General features: G+C 28.9%; 2 protein-coding genes across 2 annotated transcripts; one reads left to right on the top strand and one right to left on the bottom strand.

Moving 5' to 3' along the window:
- Positions 1 to 2,221: 2,221 nt before the first annotated feature.
- Positions 2,222 to 6,862, bottom strand: LOC123882046. Its single transcript, XM_045930830.1, has 3 exons — positions 5,952 to 6,862; positions 3,820 to 4,551; positions 2,222 to 2,469 (listed from the first exon to the last, which is right to left on the bottom strand). Exons 1-3 carry the CDS (start codon positions 6,615 to 6,617, stop codon positions 2,368 to 2,370), a joined length of 1,500 nt encoding a protein of 499 aa, XP_045786786.1. The 5' UTR covers positions 6,618 to 6,862; the 3' UTR covers positions 2,222 to 2,367.
- A 5,442-nt stretch (positions 6,863 to 12,304) lies between these two features.
- Positions 12,305 to 17,091, top strand: LOC123923708 (laccase-7-like). The gene is made up of 7 exons (XM_045976424.1): positions 12,305 to 12,469; positions 13,319 to 13,470; positions 14,664 to 14,908; positions 15,310 to 15,438; positions 15,553 to 15,945; positions 16,039 to 16,620; positions 16,736 to 17,091. Exons 1-7 carry the CDS (start codon positions 12,377 to 12,379, stop codon positions 16,864 to 16,866), a joined length of 1,725 nt encoding a protein of 574 aa, XP_045832380.1. The 5' UTR covers positions 12,305 to 12,376; the 3' UTR covers positions 16,867 to 17,091.
- The last annotated feature ends 246 nt before the right edge of the window (positions 17,092 to 17,337 follow it).

The raw sequence follows: 17,337 nt of genomic DNA on the forward strand, positions 1-17,337 counted from the left end.
TTTCTAACGTACTCCCTACATTTCCTACTATAAGTGAAAATTCACTTTTAGAATAATCGATGTGTTGATCTATAATATAGACCATATACATTAATGGTTATTCATTGAACCTAATAAGAAAAAAACGGATGAAGTATACTATTATAAAAAGTAAGTGTCAAAAATTTTTACTCCTCTAATTATTAATTACATGTAATCGTCGACAGTATTGTCGGAGGAGATACGGTGGAAAATTCTGTGGAGAAAGTTAGGGGCAGATGAGTTAAAGGAGTTTTCCACAGAAGAAGACATCGGCTGCAGATATGCCAGAGCAGCTTGTTTAACAAGACGATTACGGATTGAGATCACAAAGCCAGAATTGTTGGCGTCGGAGGCAGTTGGAGAGTTGATGTCGGCCTTGGGAGAAAGCATGTCTCTGAGAGATGTGTATGAAGTGAGTGGCCGAGATTTGAGTAAAAGAAGTACCAAATCTAAGCTTGAAGAGCGTATTGGTGCTTTTGTTGATGATGGATGAAGTTTGTTAGATGTTATAGCCGATATGGAGTTGTGGCGGCGTAGGTTGATGTTGCGGCTGAAGCCGCCGTGGAGTTACGCATGGTTGGAGAAAATCGCGGTATGGAAGTAACAGAATGAAATGGAACAAAAATTAAGAAAAAAGATGCGGTTCTAAATGTGGGACTGGAAATATTAATAAGTTGTCTCTATCATTGTTTTGAATTATTATTGGTTATTTATGTTTTATTTTTGTCTTTATCTTTTTCCATAATAATTCAGATTCTCGCCTCAACTCTCTCTAACTTGAACCAATCAACCTAAAATAAGGAGTATTAATTTAATTCAGATTCTCAATCACGTGTTTGGTGAATTGGATATTTTTGTCATTCACAGATTTTTTTTTCCCTTATTTCTATTTCTATTAATAGTCTATTTCCATTAAATTATTTCTATTGCAAATTGCCTTGACGCCGCTTTTGTGTTGTTAGTTTTGGATTTGTTTGTCCGCTTTTGTGATTTTAAGGGTTTTTTAGGGCTTACCATTGGTGTTGTTGAAATTCTTCCTTTGTTAAGAGAGAGTTTTTGTATGAGGTGATTTTACGAACTGTGCTCGTCTTGCACTCAGTTACATTATGAGTAAACTGTCAAATATCTCCCTGAAATTTTAAAATTCGTCAAATACCCCCTGAAATTTTAAAATAGGTAAATACCCCCCCTGAAATTTTAAAAAGTCAATCAAATTGCCCCCTGACATGAACTCTGACTGGTAGTTCGAGTGGGCAATTTGATTGGCTTTTTAAAATTTCAGGGGTATTGCCTATTTCTAAATTTCATGGGGTATTTGATGAATTTTAAAAATTTCAGGGGGTATTTAACAGTTTACTCGTTACGTTATTAATAAAATTTAGCCGTTTAAAAAACAAAAAAAAAAAACTTCACAAAAAATAATCTGAAAAAATAGAAAAAATAAACACCTGCAATTATACCAACAATAATAGTAATAATAATGAATTAATTGAATTCTATACACAAACAATCAAATAATCGGTAAATGTCATTTTATTGCCGATAAATAATGTGCTTTCTTTGTTTTAGTTAGATTAGGTACAAGTGAATTTAGTTCAGTTGGTAGGAACATCATACTATATGTACAAGAGCTTGGGTTCAAATCCCAGACATTCCACTTATTCACATTTAAGGTGGATGTTCTAACCACTAAATTACTTGACAAAAAAAAATTAGATTAGTATAGATTTGTTTTTTTCTTTTCTATTTCTTATTGTAGGTACCATTTGACCCTAGTTCTTACAATTTAAAAGTTATTTTAAAATAAAGTTAAAATTAAGTACTTTATGAATAAAGTTAAGTTATTTGATGATTTTCTTTTTAAAAATCAGCTCTAATTTAAAATTTGTTTGATAAAATATTTTATAAAAGTCATGATAATATTAAAAATCATTATAAATAAATAAAATAATTTAAAAATATAATAAACAAATATTAATATTTTGTGTGCAGAATATTATTTTAATCTTGTGTGTCTATATATAACATTTTAAGTTTTTAACTAATACTAGAATTTTGTAAAATCTTCCGCTTGTTTAGAAGTATATACTATTATTTATCCTTTCATGACGCAAGAAGAGTTTCCGCTTGTTGTCACTACAACGACTCTAGATTGAGTTTTATTAAGCTTGAACTTATTATTCTAATTAATGACTTATCATATTTAAATAAAACAACATATAATAAACTGAAATGCTTCATTACAAATCAAACCAAGACACAAAAGTAAGTCCAGAAGAAATACATTAGTCTCTAGGAGACTAACTAAAAACATTGAGAATTAATATAACACACTGATCAATTCATTCAAGCAATAGCTTCATCCTTTGGCTTCTTTAGGAGGTGAAACAAGCCTTCTGTCAAAGCCTCTTTAGATGAAGTCAAAGAAGCTCCCAACAAGTTCAGTGCCTGCTCAAATATAGAGATCATAGTATTATTTTGTTTTGTTCTAAAATACTCCCTCCGTCCCAAAATATAAACAAAAGTGGATTATTTGGTCTAAATTTTTAACCAAATACATCAAGTTTCTTTGACTCGCTTTTGCTTATATTTTAGAACGGATGGAGTATGTCATTTTAACGAATCTCATGCAAGTTAGAAATATAGTTTATTTTATACGAGAAAAAGAAATTATGACATACTTTACAAAATTACACCTAATAGTACGTATCATGGAAAAAAATTAGAAGAATTTTAAAAAACACGAGAGTAATAAATAATAAATGGTATAACAGAAAAAATAATATTAATTAGGGGTGTACGTGGGCCGGATTGGGTTGGGTTTGGCCAAAACCAAAACCCAAACCACATATGGTACTCCGGGTTGGGTTTAGTAAAATAACCACCCGTTATAACATTGGGCCGGGTTGGGAAAATCCACTAATTTTCGGGTTGGATTGGGTTGGGTTGTGGGTTACCCAAATTATTTTATTATTTTTTTTATTAAATATCTAAATATTGAATCATCATATTTTCTCATAAAAAATAACTCAATCAATATATCTTCTTGAAAAATAGGGTAACTTTTTTTCACTATAAAAAATAATCACCCATTTTTTTGTGTAAATCTACTAATTTACGGGTTGGATAGCGTGTTATCCAAATGATTTTTTTGTTTTTTTTAATATCAAATGACTAAACCATGAATCACTATATTTGTTTATGAAAATTATTCAATTTTTTAAAATTTTAAAAAAATAATGTGAAAAGTTATCATATTTGTTTATAAAAATTATTCAATCTTTTTTATTTTCGTAAAAAATAGTATAACTCATTTTCAATATAAAAATATTTAATAATCAAATCAAAAAATCTTTAGTATTTTCATAAAAAAATTTCAAGAAACATAGCACGGTTAGTGGGTTTTTTGGGTTGGGTCCGGTTTTACCCGAAACCTGATTTTTTTAATGGATTTTTCATTTTTAAAATCCATATCCACCCACTTGCCCGACCCAACCCACACTTTTGGGTTGGATTGGGTGGGTTTGACCGGATCGACCGGATTTGCCCAACCCATATACACCCCTAATATTAATACTTCATTGATATCTTAAAATGACATAAAAAATGGGGGAGGACAAATGATTTGTTTTTGGATATATTGCATAACCGAGGGAATATAATATATTAATGGTTATTTATTTTAAAGTCGATCAAATAGACTAAATTTTATTTCTTGGTTAATTCATTAATCTAATAATTATATTTCCAAGTAACAAGATTTACATAACAATAAAATTAATTAATAATGATTATTACCTCTATTTCTCCAATGCTCACTACATGCTCTTCCAAATCATCCAATGGTACATTCATCTTATGCAAAAATGAAATGCTAGAAGTATTAACCAATGGTGTCACTTGTAAATCATCCCACACAATAAATAATGAAGGCCTCTTAACAAAACCCAAAGCAGATTCAATAGTGCCATAAGATGATCTTGGATCAAAAAGTTTCATGGCTTCTGGATTTTTAATAACACTTTTATTCTTTGAAATCACTCCATTCACATTAGAATAGCATATATAATTTTTAACCACACCTTTACCATACCAATAAATAGGTACTTTTTCTTCACAAATATTTATTAGTGGTTGCTTCATAAAACCAAATTGAGAAGCTACTTTTGGATTTGGTAAAGGATTGCCTAAAGGTCTTATGAACCATGAAGGATTAAATTCTTTCACACTTTGGTGCAAATTTTCCATGCATCCAAGAGAAAAATTTCCATTTAATTGTTCTAGAATTGATCCAATAGGTGTTGTGAGGAAACTTAATAGAAAATCAACAAAATCTCCCTCAGCTTCAGCATATAGTATCTTTTTCTTTGATTTTCTCACCATTACTTTAAGTTTTATGTTGGTCCATTTTTCTACTTTTGGTCCTTGTTTTGGTGTGAATGTGTACATCCTTATAAATTCTTCATTTGCCAAAAATATGTCAGTGAGAGGAGTCTTGGAGATTAATGATTGCTTTAATATGTCCAAAATCTGAAATGTTAAAATAGGCATAAGCATAAGATTAAACTAGTTCACAAAAAAACACGGCTTTAATGCAGTTTTGATCACTCTATTTTGAAAATTTTAAACTTTTGATTCCCCTATTTTAAAATTGAGCAGTTTTGATCCCCCTATTTTAGTTTTTTTGGAGTTTTAGTCCCCCAATACATTTTGATCAAATTTTTGATGACATGTCAAGTTCATTAATGACATGGCAGTCTCCATAGTTGACAAACATATTCCACATCATTAATTTTTTTCCTTTAATTCAAACATTATATTTTAAAAATATTAAAACCATTAAATAATTAAATAAATAATTAACAATAATAATTATTAAACAGTAAACTGAAGCTAAGAAGAAAAAAACGCAGAAGTAAGAAATCAGAAACTCATCCCCCAAATCGATAAATAGATATATAGATAAATCACTAAACATATCACAAGAGTATCTACGTAATTATTTTTCTTAATTTTGTTGTGCAATAAAACATGTTACTATTACTAAACGATAGAAGACCACCGCATTCAATTTTAAGCTCTTTATCGTCGAAGAAGATCTCTTCGTTAGAGTTCCATGATTTGGGGGATGAGTTTCTGATTTCTTCTGCGTTTTTTTTTTCTTCTTAGCTTCAGTTTACTATTTAATAATTATTATTGTTAATTATTTATTTAATTATTTAATGGTTTTAATATTTTTAAAATATAATGTTTGAATTAAAGAAAAAAAATTAATGACGTGGAATATGTTTGTCAAATATAGAGACCGTCACATCATTAATGAATTTGACACGTCATCAAAAAATTTATCAAAATGTATTGGGGGACTAAAACTCCACAAAAACCAAAATAGGGGATCAAAACTGCTCACTTTTAAAATAGGGGATCAAAAATTCAAATTTTTTAAAATAGGGGGACCAAAACTGTATTAAAGCCAAAAAACACATATTATTAAACTAGGAAATTTTAATATCTCCCATACACAAGTTTACAAAAATTAACAAAAAAATGCAAGTCCTAAAAAAAAAATCATTTGAAAACTTACTTTTTGCTCCTAATTAATTCATTTTAAAGTGTAATATAAGGAATCTAAATATATCCATCACATTGAATCACATTTTAATTAACAAACTTGTCATGGCAAATATTAGGTTGGTATGAGTAGAATTGAATTCGGATCTTTTAAACAATATCTCATATTTCAAACCTTGTAAATGGAAGAAAAAAAAATATTGCTATTACGAGGAAAGACTTCACTGAAGATGGTCAGTCAGGTTCCTCAATAAGATTAGTCATCGATAAAATCGGTGGATATCTTACATCAATGACATGATTAAAAAAAAACATTGCCATGAAAAATGTATAAAAAGATATAGAAGAAATTATATTACCTCCTTTAAGCCAATATTCAAGGAAATTTGTGTCAACTTGTTAAAGTTTTTGTAACCTAGTTGAATGAGTTGCTGGGCAGAGTTACCAGGAGAATTTTGCAACACTTTCAAATCATCAAAAATCAAATACAAACTTCCCTTCTTAACAAAAACACCATCATCAAAATTATAACTACTCTCTTCACTAAAATCTCCATACAACTTCATTTCTTTGTCCATCAATTTCCCACAAGAACAACTAGCACCAACAAAAGTACTCAAAAACCCTTTACTCCCTCTACAACATTTTCCACACATGAAATACTTAATTGATTCCGAATCATCTAAATTCACCTTCAACTTCTTGCAAAGTGACTCGCAAGAGTTGCGCGGTCGAAGTAACATTGTCTTGCAAATATTGTTCCAAAAAACACCATCACTTAAATTTTCAACACTCTTATAAAGATTATTGATACAACCAAATATTTCTTGTGGTTGATCATTAATTTCATGAATATAATCATGTTGATTATTGGAGACTAGCCTAATGATGGTTCCTAATGGAAGTGTTAGAAAACTAAACAAAATGTCTATTAAATCACTTTTTGATTCAGCTACAACTACACGGTTTTTTTCTTTGTCAACCAAAAGTCTCAAAGGAAATTTTGGTTCTTCCTTGGAAGCCATAACAGAACCAAAGAAGATTTAGTGAGAAATTAATTGATAGCTCTTATTTTTTTACATGTCATTTAATTTATCCATAGCATGTGTTGGAAAAATGAAAAAGGATGAAATTTCCTTGATGATTGGGAAAGTGTCACTATTTTGGTTTTTTGTGGAAAAAGACAAAGGATTTGTTTGTTTTTTTGCTAAAGTGTTGGAATAGTGAATTTCACATAACTTTCTAATTTGTTTTCATGCATACAAAAATTATATAGAAGCTTGCATTTTTTTTTTATGACATTGAGACGCTTGCATAAACAGAAACTCACGCATAATGACATAAATGTTTGTTTTTGTTGAAAAGCAATTGGAAACTTCTATGACATTTCCAGTTTTTTTTTTTTTTTGGTTAACATGGCATTACAAGATTCTTTACAAATGATAACGTGAAATAAAATTCATTAACAATAAGAAAAAATGATAGAATCTTAACTCAACATATTCAAAAGAGAGACTAAAAGGACTGAATCTTAGCATTACAAGCAGTAATCAAAAAATATATTACAGGGAGATAAACTAAAACTCGTCAACATTATAAGCACACTTCTTAATTTAATATTTTCTTTAATCGCTATTATAAGAAAATTTGACTTTTTGTACATTGGAAAATGGATGCATACGTGGTTCATATTATGAACAAAATACATCACTTTTTTACTGTATCAAAAAAGTCTAATTTACTTATAATAGTGACCAGAGGGAGTATATTTTTTTTAACGCATATTATTTTAGTTAAAATTTGAATGAGCCCCACCAAAAATTAAAGTTTTCAATATAAATTTAGTGAGAGAAATATATGAATTTCAATAAATAGTATATTAAAATATATTTGAAATTGATAAAAAAAATTATATATATTTGAAATGTATTTTTATTTTGAAAATATGTACTATAAAGAATGTGTTTTTCTTCATATAAATGAATTTGTTTGACATAGAGTCGAAATCCAAAATTTATACTTCATCTGACTTTAAATAAAAATGTCTATATTTTCATATTTGATTTTTGATCCAATGTTGAAGAGCCCTCATTAGATTTTTCTATATTTAATATCGAAAGCATGGTTTTACTTAATTTCTTTGATTTGACGTTCCATAAAATGTTTTTTCATATATTATTAGTGTAGTAGTCATTTTTTTGATATCCTAAAGCAAGTTTATGATCAGAAAATATAAAAGTAAATAGCGTATCGTTTAAGCAACTATCTCAAAAGTTGAAAAAATGTGTCCAAGAAAAATAAATTACATGACCAAAGATTTCACATCTTTTTTATTTTGACTATAAACATGTGGAAAATAAAAATCTAGTTGCAAAACATGTTTTGCACAGTGCAATTTGCAAATACAAACGACCCGTTCTCGTCTAATCTTGCATGCTAAAAAATGGAATAAAATATGTCAACATTTACGTTCAAATAAAAACATTGTTGACTAAAAAAAAAGATGTCAAACATTTACCTAACGAAACACATGCATTGACATTGATATCGATTGGGTAAATTTTTGTAGCTCATGAATTATGATAATTTTTTGTGATAAAATCATGAATTGTGATCATTACGCATATAACTAAAATTTTGGTGTATGTTCTTTTAGTATTTAGACAAATTGTGGAGAGGATAAAAAGTTGTCTCATGGTTTAGTGGGAGACATGAATTTCAGTTGTCGAATCCTTTGACCCTAGTTTTTTTTTTTTTTTTTTACAATGAAGCAGAGAATCGAACTGAAGACCTCATGCTTACTACTCAAACCTCTCACCACTAGACCAAACTTAGTTGCTTCTTTGGCCCCCAATTTGTCCACTCTCAAACAGTTTTAAAATCAATCACAGTACAACTTAAGTTGTCTTGTCCAGTCCCTTATTTTTTAACAGATCTTAAAATGTTGTTTAAAAATGAATGTGTAATTGAAATATTATATGGTTAGATAAATCATGTTATTATTTCAAGTTAAAAATAATAAATATATTTTAAAAATGTACTCTCTTTTTTTGGGTGCATATTTTAAAATATATACTTAGTCCTCCAAAGCCCTCACCTCTAATACCAATTTCAAAAATCTCTCTCAAACAAACGTTACGTTTTTTCCCTGTGTTGTCAAAATCAAAAGATTTTTAGGTTTTTTTTTTTGAAACAAAAGAAGATTTTTAGTTTGTTAAAACTTAAAACGACGTGTACGTATTATTGGATATAACCTTTATTTTATATGTCATACAAACTTCAAATGACCTCCAAAGATAAGAATCATAACTAAAACCTGAGTCTTGAGCCACCATCAAATAAATATTTTAACTCTATCAACGATATCCTCGACGTCACCATGCAAGTATGTAAAGATTGTTGTGACTACAAGATAATAAGAAGAGCAAAATAATTGGATCAAATACAAAGAATCAATTCATCTATTTCTTAGGGGAAAAAAAATTCTAATTTCTTAGAATTTTTTTAATAGGATCATTTTTATAAGCGGTTCATCGTAGATCAGTACTTAAAATATATTTAAAATTTGAACGACAACATATATATTGTTTGAAAGTATAAGTTAATAGTCATCTTCATTTTTATGATTAAAATAATGGCTTAATTGGCATCTATTTCACTAAAACATAAAATAAATATGTAACTCATATTGAATGGACATCAATAATATCATCATTTTAGCCGTAAAATGAGAAAATTCGTGATTTTTTTTTTACTTTTAAAAAATATTATTGACAATTGTTAAAATATATAATAATTTTAAACACTGATTCACGATGGACTACTTAAGAAAATATAAGTGGTCCAATATTTACAATAGATCAAATGAGTTAAAATAAATTATAGCTCCAAAATTCACCAAGAACAATCTCAATCTCTACCCATTTCTCAATCTCTTCCCTTGAATTAGAAATTCAACAAAAGGTACCATGAAAATCTCACCTTTGCAATGATGCTCATTTTCTCTACTTTTTTCTCTTCACTCAAGAACAAAGATGAACAATGAAACTCGCTTCAAAAGTGATTCTCATGTGTTTCTCAACCTTAGATCCACCCCTAAAGAGCATTTTAGTGATTAGATTTTGATCACCCAATGATTTTCTCTCTTTGATTTTCATGTTTTTCTCTCTTCCCTATTTCTTTCTCTTAAACCAAACACACCCAAGTGTTTTCTAAAAACCTAGACTCCAAGGTCCTTTTTTGTCTCTATTTTTCGTGCTTAATTTCAAATATGTTAGAAAAATAAAGTTTTTGTCCGGTTGATGATCAACTCACCCTGCGCATGACCCTTCCGCTCATGTTGAAAGTATGTGTATCTATCCCACGCAAATTTGCTCCTTTTTCATCCTTTTGTGCGCCCTGTCTGTGGTGTGCCATGTGTCTCACGCGTGGGACACACCGTGCACATGAGGCAGAATATAAACTTCAAAATTAACATAAAAACTTAGATTTTAAGGTACACACAACAATTCTTTATTAATAAATCTTAAATAAAAAATATAAAAAAGTGTACATATATATTTAATTATGGTGGACCATGGTCACGTAGCCACTTAGATGGAGGGAAGATTTGACATGGGCCCCGCAAAAAACATAAGAAGCAACCTTAACATTTCACAAATATTTATTTTTCTAAACCAATTGATCCTAGTGGGGAGTCTATCTAATGGCAGCTACCAAAGACTAATTAATTAATAATATATGTAACATATTTCTCATTTACGTGCATCCATACAAGACAAGGCCATGCTAAATTAATAACATGTTATTATCATTGTTATATTATTATTATTATTTATAATTTTATTTATATCAAAATGACTTTTTTTCGTTGAATGATCATGGAAGTATAGTATAAAACAAGAGGCTTTGAGTTTGATCATATACGAAACTTTGAAAAGTTCATATATGGAGGTAAATTTAGTAAACACAAGTAGGTGCTGGTGAATTTTTTTTTTTTTTTTTGGTTACATGGTGCTGGTGAATTATATAGTATGAATTTATAATCTCACATTATGACTTTCATATAACAAAGTGGTATTTATTTTTGACCAACATTAACCCACACGTAATCTTGTATGTAGAATATTGTATACGTAACGTAACGAATTGCCAACGTGTTTCTAATAACTAATTCAAACTTTTAACTACCACAGCAATAGTTAATGTTGACAATTTTATTACAACGACTTAAATGCAATATCTAATATATAAGACATATTTCACAAAAGTACAAAAAATTAAGAAAAGTATTTGTAAATAATATATTTTCTATTTTCAAAATTATCTTTTAATTATTAATTGAGAGAAATAGTGATTTTTTATTTTTCTTCATTTAATTAGAGGTATTTTTGTGAAAATTTAATGTATCTTGAACTTTTTTTTTGAACAAGCAAAAATGTAATATATTAACACCAGGTTAAGGCCCGGCCTAGCACAAGGTGTGTCAGATAGAAAAATGGTCTTATAAAATGAAAAGATGTGTGTTATTTGAACAACAATTTTAGAACAACTTTTGGGATAACTTTCTTTTCCCTTATTCTTATTGGACAATAACAATAGAGAGAGAGAAAAAAAAATAAGAATACACTGTGAGTATGAGAGAAAAAATTGTCAAGTGTTGTTCAAAAATTGTTATACAAATATCATTTCTCATATGAAAAAACAAAATTTTGCAAAAAATCTTATATATTGGAACGAAAGTAGTATTCATTTTTTTTACCATGATATTGATTCGAAGTTTTCACTGCTGTTAGTGATAACTAATACCTATTGGGGAACGTGTGGGGCACATTAAGGTGGATTCTCTCCTCCCAGCCAAATTTTTTCCATACACATGAGTCGGGAATCGAACCCCGGACCACGTATTTAAGGGGACCAAGATTCTTACCACTTGAATCAATTCATTGTTGGTTAAGTAGTATTCAATTTTACTTGTCACATTCGCAGGAATTATTATCAATATTATTCTTAATTCTTATTACATAAAAAGAAAAAAGATAAATTGTCATACTAACAAGTGTTGTTAGGCATGATAATTCAAACTCAAATTCATAAAATTCGGATAACCTCATATTCATTTCAATTTTTAACGTGGATAAAAAATAAAACCTCAAATTCATACTTAGTGGAATTCAGATATATAGCTTGTTATTTTTAATTTTATATTAAATATACCATGATGTTATCACAATATATATATATATATATATATATATATATATATATATATATATATATATATATATATATATATATATATATATATATATATATATATATATATATATATATATATATATATATATATATATATATATATATATATATATATATATATATATATATACCATGAGGGAGTATAGTACTATATATGATAATAATAAATACGTAAGGGTCATTTTTTCTAGGCCATATAGTCAAAACTAATTAAGAACCACACCTTGTGTTCAAAATTTCCAATTAAAAGGTGAAAATAACAAGCTATTGACGAATTTCCATTATTCTTCCTTGTGGACATTTTTTACATTATTCAACTAGCATGTGATAATAATGAATTTTGCATCCTCTTAATCCAACGAAAATTCAAAGGTTTAATATTATTTTTTTCATATCGCAGAAAACATACACCTAAAACGCGTAAATAATGAAAATGTCAAATATATGTCACACATTCTCTCTTATATATATAATTTGGGGAGTCATTAACATAGACAACAATTTCATTTCAATAAATTTTCCAAATATGACACGTTTTATGTATTCTCTAGCATGGCCTTTTGTTCTTCTATTAGCTTCTTCATTAGCTTCTGCTGCTATCGTGGAACACACTTGGAATGTATGTCTCTCTCATTTCTTCCTTAGCTAGCCTAAATTTCTTCCTTCATATATATACTTCACATAAATTTTTAAGATATAGTTAATAGTTAATACTTGCATTTTAAGATATATACTTCATGATATTTATGATTAAGTGATTTTTTATCCTTGCATTTTGAACAACCGCATATTCAAAAACGGGAAGGTGGGATAGGTAGCTCAACTAATTGAGCTAATGGTTAAGGAGTTTGAGATCTAGGATTCATATTTTTTTCATTAAAAGTGAAAGCAAGAGATAAAAGAAAAATATTTTCTCAAAAGTAAACAAACATGCCATTGAATATTTTTTGAATTTTGATGCCAAAAAATATATATTTTAAATTTTTTTATTTTGCATTTTGAACCACCAAATATTCAAAAACGGGGATGAGATATGTAGCTCAACTAAAAAAAAGAGATAAAACAAAAATATTTTTAGGTAATAAACAAACATGCCATTAAATATATTTTTCATTTTTCAATAGTTTTTTTTTTTCGACGGCAAAATATTAAATTGTCATCTTGCTCACACTTCATTTTTCAAATTTTTGTATAAAAAAAATATTGAAGGAACAATTTGTTTTGTTTCTTATGTTTTCTTTACAATCTTTTTAATTAAAACATGAATAAAACAAAAGACAATAAAATGATATAGTGTTTATATAACATTGGTTTAAACCTCTTTATGTTTTATTTACATCGCTATTATTTTAAGTATGAACTTTTTCTAGATATTTATTTATTACTTCATCACATCACATGTTAGTAAACTATATAGTATTATGAGATTGCATCATGTATTAATCATTGAAAGTTTATTTTGATACAGGTTGAGGACATCAATTTTCAGCTATTGTGCCGTCCACAGGTGATTACTGCCGTCAATGGAACTTTGCCAGGACCAACCATTAATGCTCGAGAGGGTGACACTGTTATTATTCATGTAATCAACAAATCACCCTACAACCTTACTATTCATTGGTACCATTTTTCTCTACTTACCTCTAAAAATATTAGATAAATTAAGCACATATGGTATGAATGCATGAATTAATCTTCTTCTTTTTTCTTTTTTTCTGACTAATTCATTGGTTAATGATTCATATACTTGTGTATATTATTGACTTTAAATTCTCACTTTGTTTTACATTTTTTTGACTCATTACTCTGTTTCACATGGTGATTAGTTTAAGGGATTTTTAATTTTACAATTCATATAAAATTTATATAATGAGATTAATTATTGACAAAGAAACTTTGACCTGAAAAATGTTTGAAAATATTTAAAAGCGGCTGATACTTTTAAGGGCAAGAAATAAAAATTGACTTTTAGGAGTGCTAATTGGGCTTCCCATTTATTGGCCCAAATTATTGTTGTAGCCCAAGTTGGATATGGGTTCATCTCTTTAATCATATTCTAGTTCTAGTTGATGTTTTCTCTTCGGGCCCCCCGTGTTTCTTTTATACCCCCCAATATTCCAATTTTGCCCTTGTGAAAAATTCGGTTCGCAGAAACCGAATTTTTTCTAGTGCAAATTCAGAGTAAATTTCGGTTTTTAGAAACCGAAATTTGTTTTCAAGGCAAAAAAAAACTTCGGTTTCTACGAACCGAAGTTTTTTCAAGGGCAAAATTGGAAACTCAGGGGGGATAAAAGATTCATGGGGGGTGGGGAGAGAAAACATCGTTCTAGTTTTATTAAAGAAAAGACAAACTTAAACATGTTTTTTTTTCTCTTTTACAACTTAAACATGATAAAGTAATTTTAAATATATTGAATTAATAGCTTTTAATAGAAATTATGAAGGAAAAAAATTAAGATGTATAAATATGATAAACAAAAGTTAATTTAATTATTTTTATCATTAGAAAAAATAAAAACAACATAGCTTGAGACCTTGGAGTGTGCTCTTTTCAAGGTCTCAAGTTCGATTTTTTCTGGTGCTAATTTTGGTAGGCTAGTCTATACAGATAAAAAAAATGGCTTTAAATGGAGCCCCAAATGGGCGGTGGAATTGGTCTCCTCGGATTAGTCGGTTCTTGACTTAGATACCGAGTTTTAAAAAACAAATAAGAAAAATCATCTCCTTTTAAGTAGTAATATTTTTCTCTTATGATATAGGATGGAATTTTTTCTATAATAATTCTAAATTTGGTTACATTTTTCAATATGCAGGCATGGAATCATTCAATTTTTAACACCTTGGTCAGATGGTCCAGAGTATGTAACTCAATGCCCAATTCCATCTAATGGCAGTTATACATACCAATTTAATTTAACAGGACAAGAAGGAACACTTTGGTGGCATGCACACTCTTCTTTCCTACGTGCAACTGTTTATGGTGCCCTTATCATTAAGCCACGACTAGGACACACATACCCTTACCCCAAAGTTTATCAAGAAGTCCCCTTAGTAGTTGGTACGTACTCTTTTTTTTCCATTAATTATAGCTTGATCTTTTATTAATTGTTGCCTAATTTTTATAGAATTATGATTTCATGATTAATATTTTAGATTGTTTTGAAAAATCAAAATTTATATTGAAATTTAGAACGTCTAATATTGATCTAATAACTACTTAATGTACTGACTTCGTGAATATGTACAATCGGTGAAAACATGGAATCTGAATTCATTTTCATGAGTTTTAATTTGTATGCATATAGATATCGTACAAAATTTACACAAACATTCAATCAAGTCATGATATTTAGGAATATATTTCCTAAAATATCTACATAAAAATCTAAATTCTGAAGTTTAATTGGACGTCCGTGTAAAATTATTTTGTTAATTGACATAGATCATAATTAATTGCAGGGGAGTGGTGGAATGCTAATGTTGAAGAAGTTGAGAGAAATGCAACTGATACTGGTAACCCACCATTGGAATCAATTGCATCCACAATTAATGGCTTCCCTGGTGATTTGTTTAATTGCTCTCAAGATAGTAAGTCTTAATAATGTTCAAGAAATTTATATCTTGGATTTTACACCTACATTATTTTCAATTGAATTGTACATCATAATTATAATTATTTTAACATTTTTGTTTATATTTCAGAAACTTACACGCTCAAAGTGAAGCGAGGAAAAACCTACTTACTTCGTGTTATCAATGCTGCACTCAATGAACAACATTTCTTTAAGGTAGCGAATCATACTTTAACAGTTGTAGCTATGGACGCTATCTACACGGAACATTATAACACCGATGTTATTGTGTTAGCGCCTGGCCAAACTGTTGATGTTCTCTTAAGAACCAACCAAGCTGTTGATTCTTATTATATGGTTTTCACACCATATCGTTCGTCGAATGTCGGAACCAATAACATTACCACTAGAGGAGTTATTATTTATGATGGTGCTAATTCCACAACAAAAACACCTATAATGCCAATTTTACCCGATGAACACGATACACCAACAGCTCACAAGTTTTACACCAACGTTACAGGTATGATAAAATAGTGTTTCAATCAGATAGCTTATTTGCTATAAACTAATTTATCTTCTATAAACTAACTTATCAGTTATCCTCTATAAACAGGGTTAACAACTAGCAGACATTGGGTTCGAGTACCACGTAAAGTTGATGAAGATATGTTCATATCATTTGGAATTGGTTTAGAAACATGCATAAATCCAGGACCAGGACGTTGTGTTGTACTTAACTCAAGACTTTCAGCAAACATGAATAATGAATCATTTGTTCTTCCTAAGGGTAAACGTTACTCATTATTAGAAGCATTTTACCGTAATGCTAGTAACGGTATATACACAAAAGATTTTCCAAATAAACCAGTTTTTGAATTTAACTATACTGATCCTGCATTAATGAACATTGATCCTGCCGACCCTCTTGCATTCGCGCCTAAGTCAACAAAAATCAAGACTCTGAAGTTTAATTCAACGGTTCAGATTGTACTTCAGAATAATGCTATTTTAGGCGCGGAGAATCATCCTATTCATATTCATGGATATAATTTCCATGTTTTAGCTCAAGGTTTTGGGAATTATAATTCTACTAGAGATGAACGAAAGTTTAATCTTTTTAATCCTCAAATGCGTAACACTATTTCTGTACCTGTTGGTGGATGGGCTGTTATTAGATTTCAAGCAAATAATCCAGGTTGGTTTTATTTCTTTCATTAACTTAACTACTTTAATTGATTAGATAGAAATCTTTCCTAATTTTTTTAGATCAAAAGCCATTAATTAACTTTGATTTCAATTCTATAATGCAGGTATTTGGTTTATGCATTGTCATTTGGAAACACATTTGCCATGGGGATTAGGAATGGCTTTTGAGGTTGAGAATGGACCTACTCCAGAAACCACAATTCCTCCTCCACCAGCTAATTATCCTAAGTGTTGAGGACATTATACATTCTTTAGTTAATTACAAAATAAATACTTAGTACTCTTACTATTTTGTATTAATGCTAATATTATTTGTTTAGTTGATATTATTATTATTATTATTAATAATAAAGGCAAAATGTTAGCCTATTTTTTCAACACATAGCTACATGATAGTCCAATTCATACCTGTAAACATTTATTGATTTGACATCATAAATAAACTCTTTATTTATTTATTTATTTAATCCAAAAATAATTTATAAGTTGCAAGTTTATATTGTAATTTGTAAGTATATTAATTAGTAACAAGCTTTAATTTGCCTTAAACAATCTCAAAAGAGAATCATCTCAAACTCATTAGCCATTTCATAACAATATATGTTCTAGTAGGCTACTGACTTGCAGAGTTGGGTGCAACAACTCTAGACTAAATGCAGCATGGTGATTCAATGGACACATAGTCTAACAACTTAATCTAAAATCA

The sequence above is a fragment of the Trifolium pratense genome, linkage group LG4 (assembly GCF_020283565.1).
Source record: "Trifolium pratense cultivar HEN17-A07 linkage group LG4, ARS_RC_1.1, whole genome shotgun sequence".
Taxonomy (NCBI): domain Eukaryota; kingdom Viridiplantae; phylum Streptophyta; class Magnoliopsida; order Fabales; family Fabaceae; genus Trifolium; species Trifolium pratense.

Excerpts from the sequence above, each read along its gene's own strand:
- LOC123882046 (XM_045930830.1), bottom strand. The coding sequence starts at position 6,617 with ATGGCTTCCAAGGAAGAACCAAAATTTCCTTTGAGACTTTTGGTTGAC. Across the intron at positions 4,552-5,951 it reads TGAATATTGGCTTAAAGGAG|ATTTTGGACATATTAAAGCA; the intron begins GTAATATAATTT and ends TTAACATTTCAG. Across the intron at positions 2,470-3,819 it reads TGAGCATTGGAGAAATAGAG|GCACTGAACTTGTTGGGAGC; the intron begins GTAATAATCATT and ends ATATTTGAGCAG.
- LOC123923708 (XM_045976424.1), top strand. The coding sequence starts at position 12,377 with ATGACACGTTTTATGTATTCTCTAGCATGGCCTTTTGTTCTTCTATTA. Across the intron at positions 14,909-15,309 it reads AGAAGTCCCCTTAGTAGTTG|GGGAGTGGTGGAATGCTAAT; the intron begins GTACGTACTCTT and ends AATTAATTGCAG. Across the intron at positions 15,946-16,038 it reads GTTTTACACCAACGTTACAG|GGTTAACAACTAGCAGACAT; the intron begins GTATGATAAAAT and ends CTCTATAAACAG.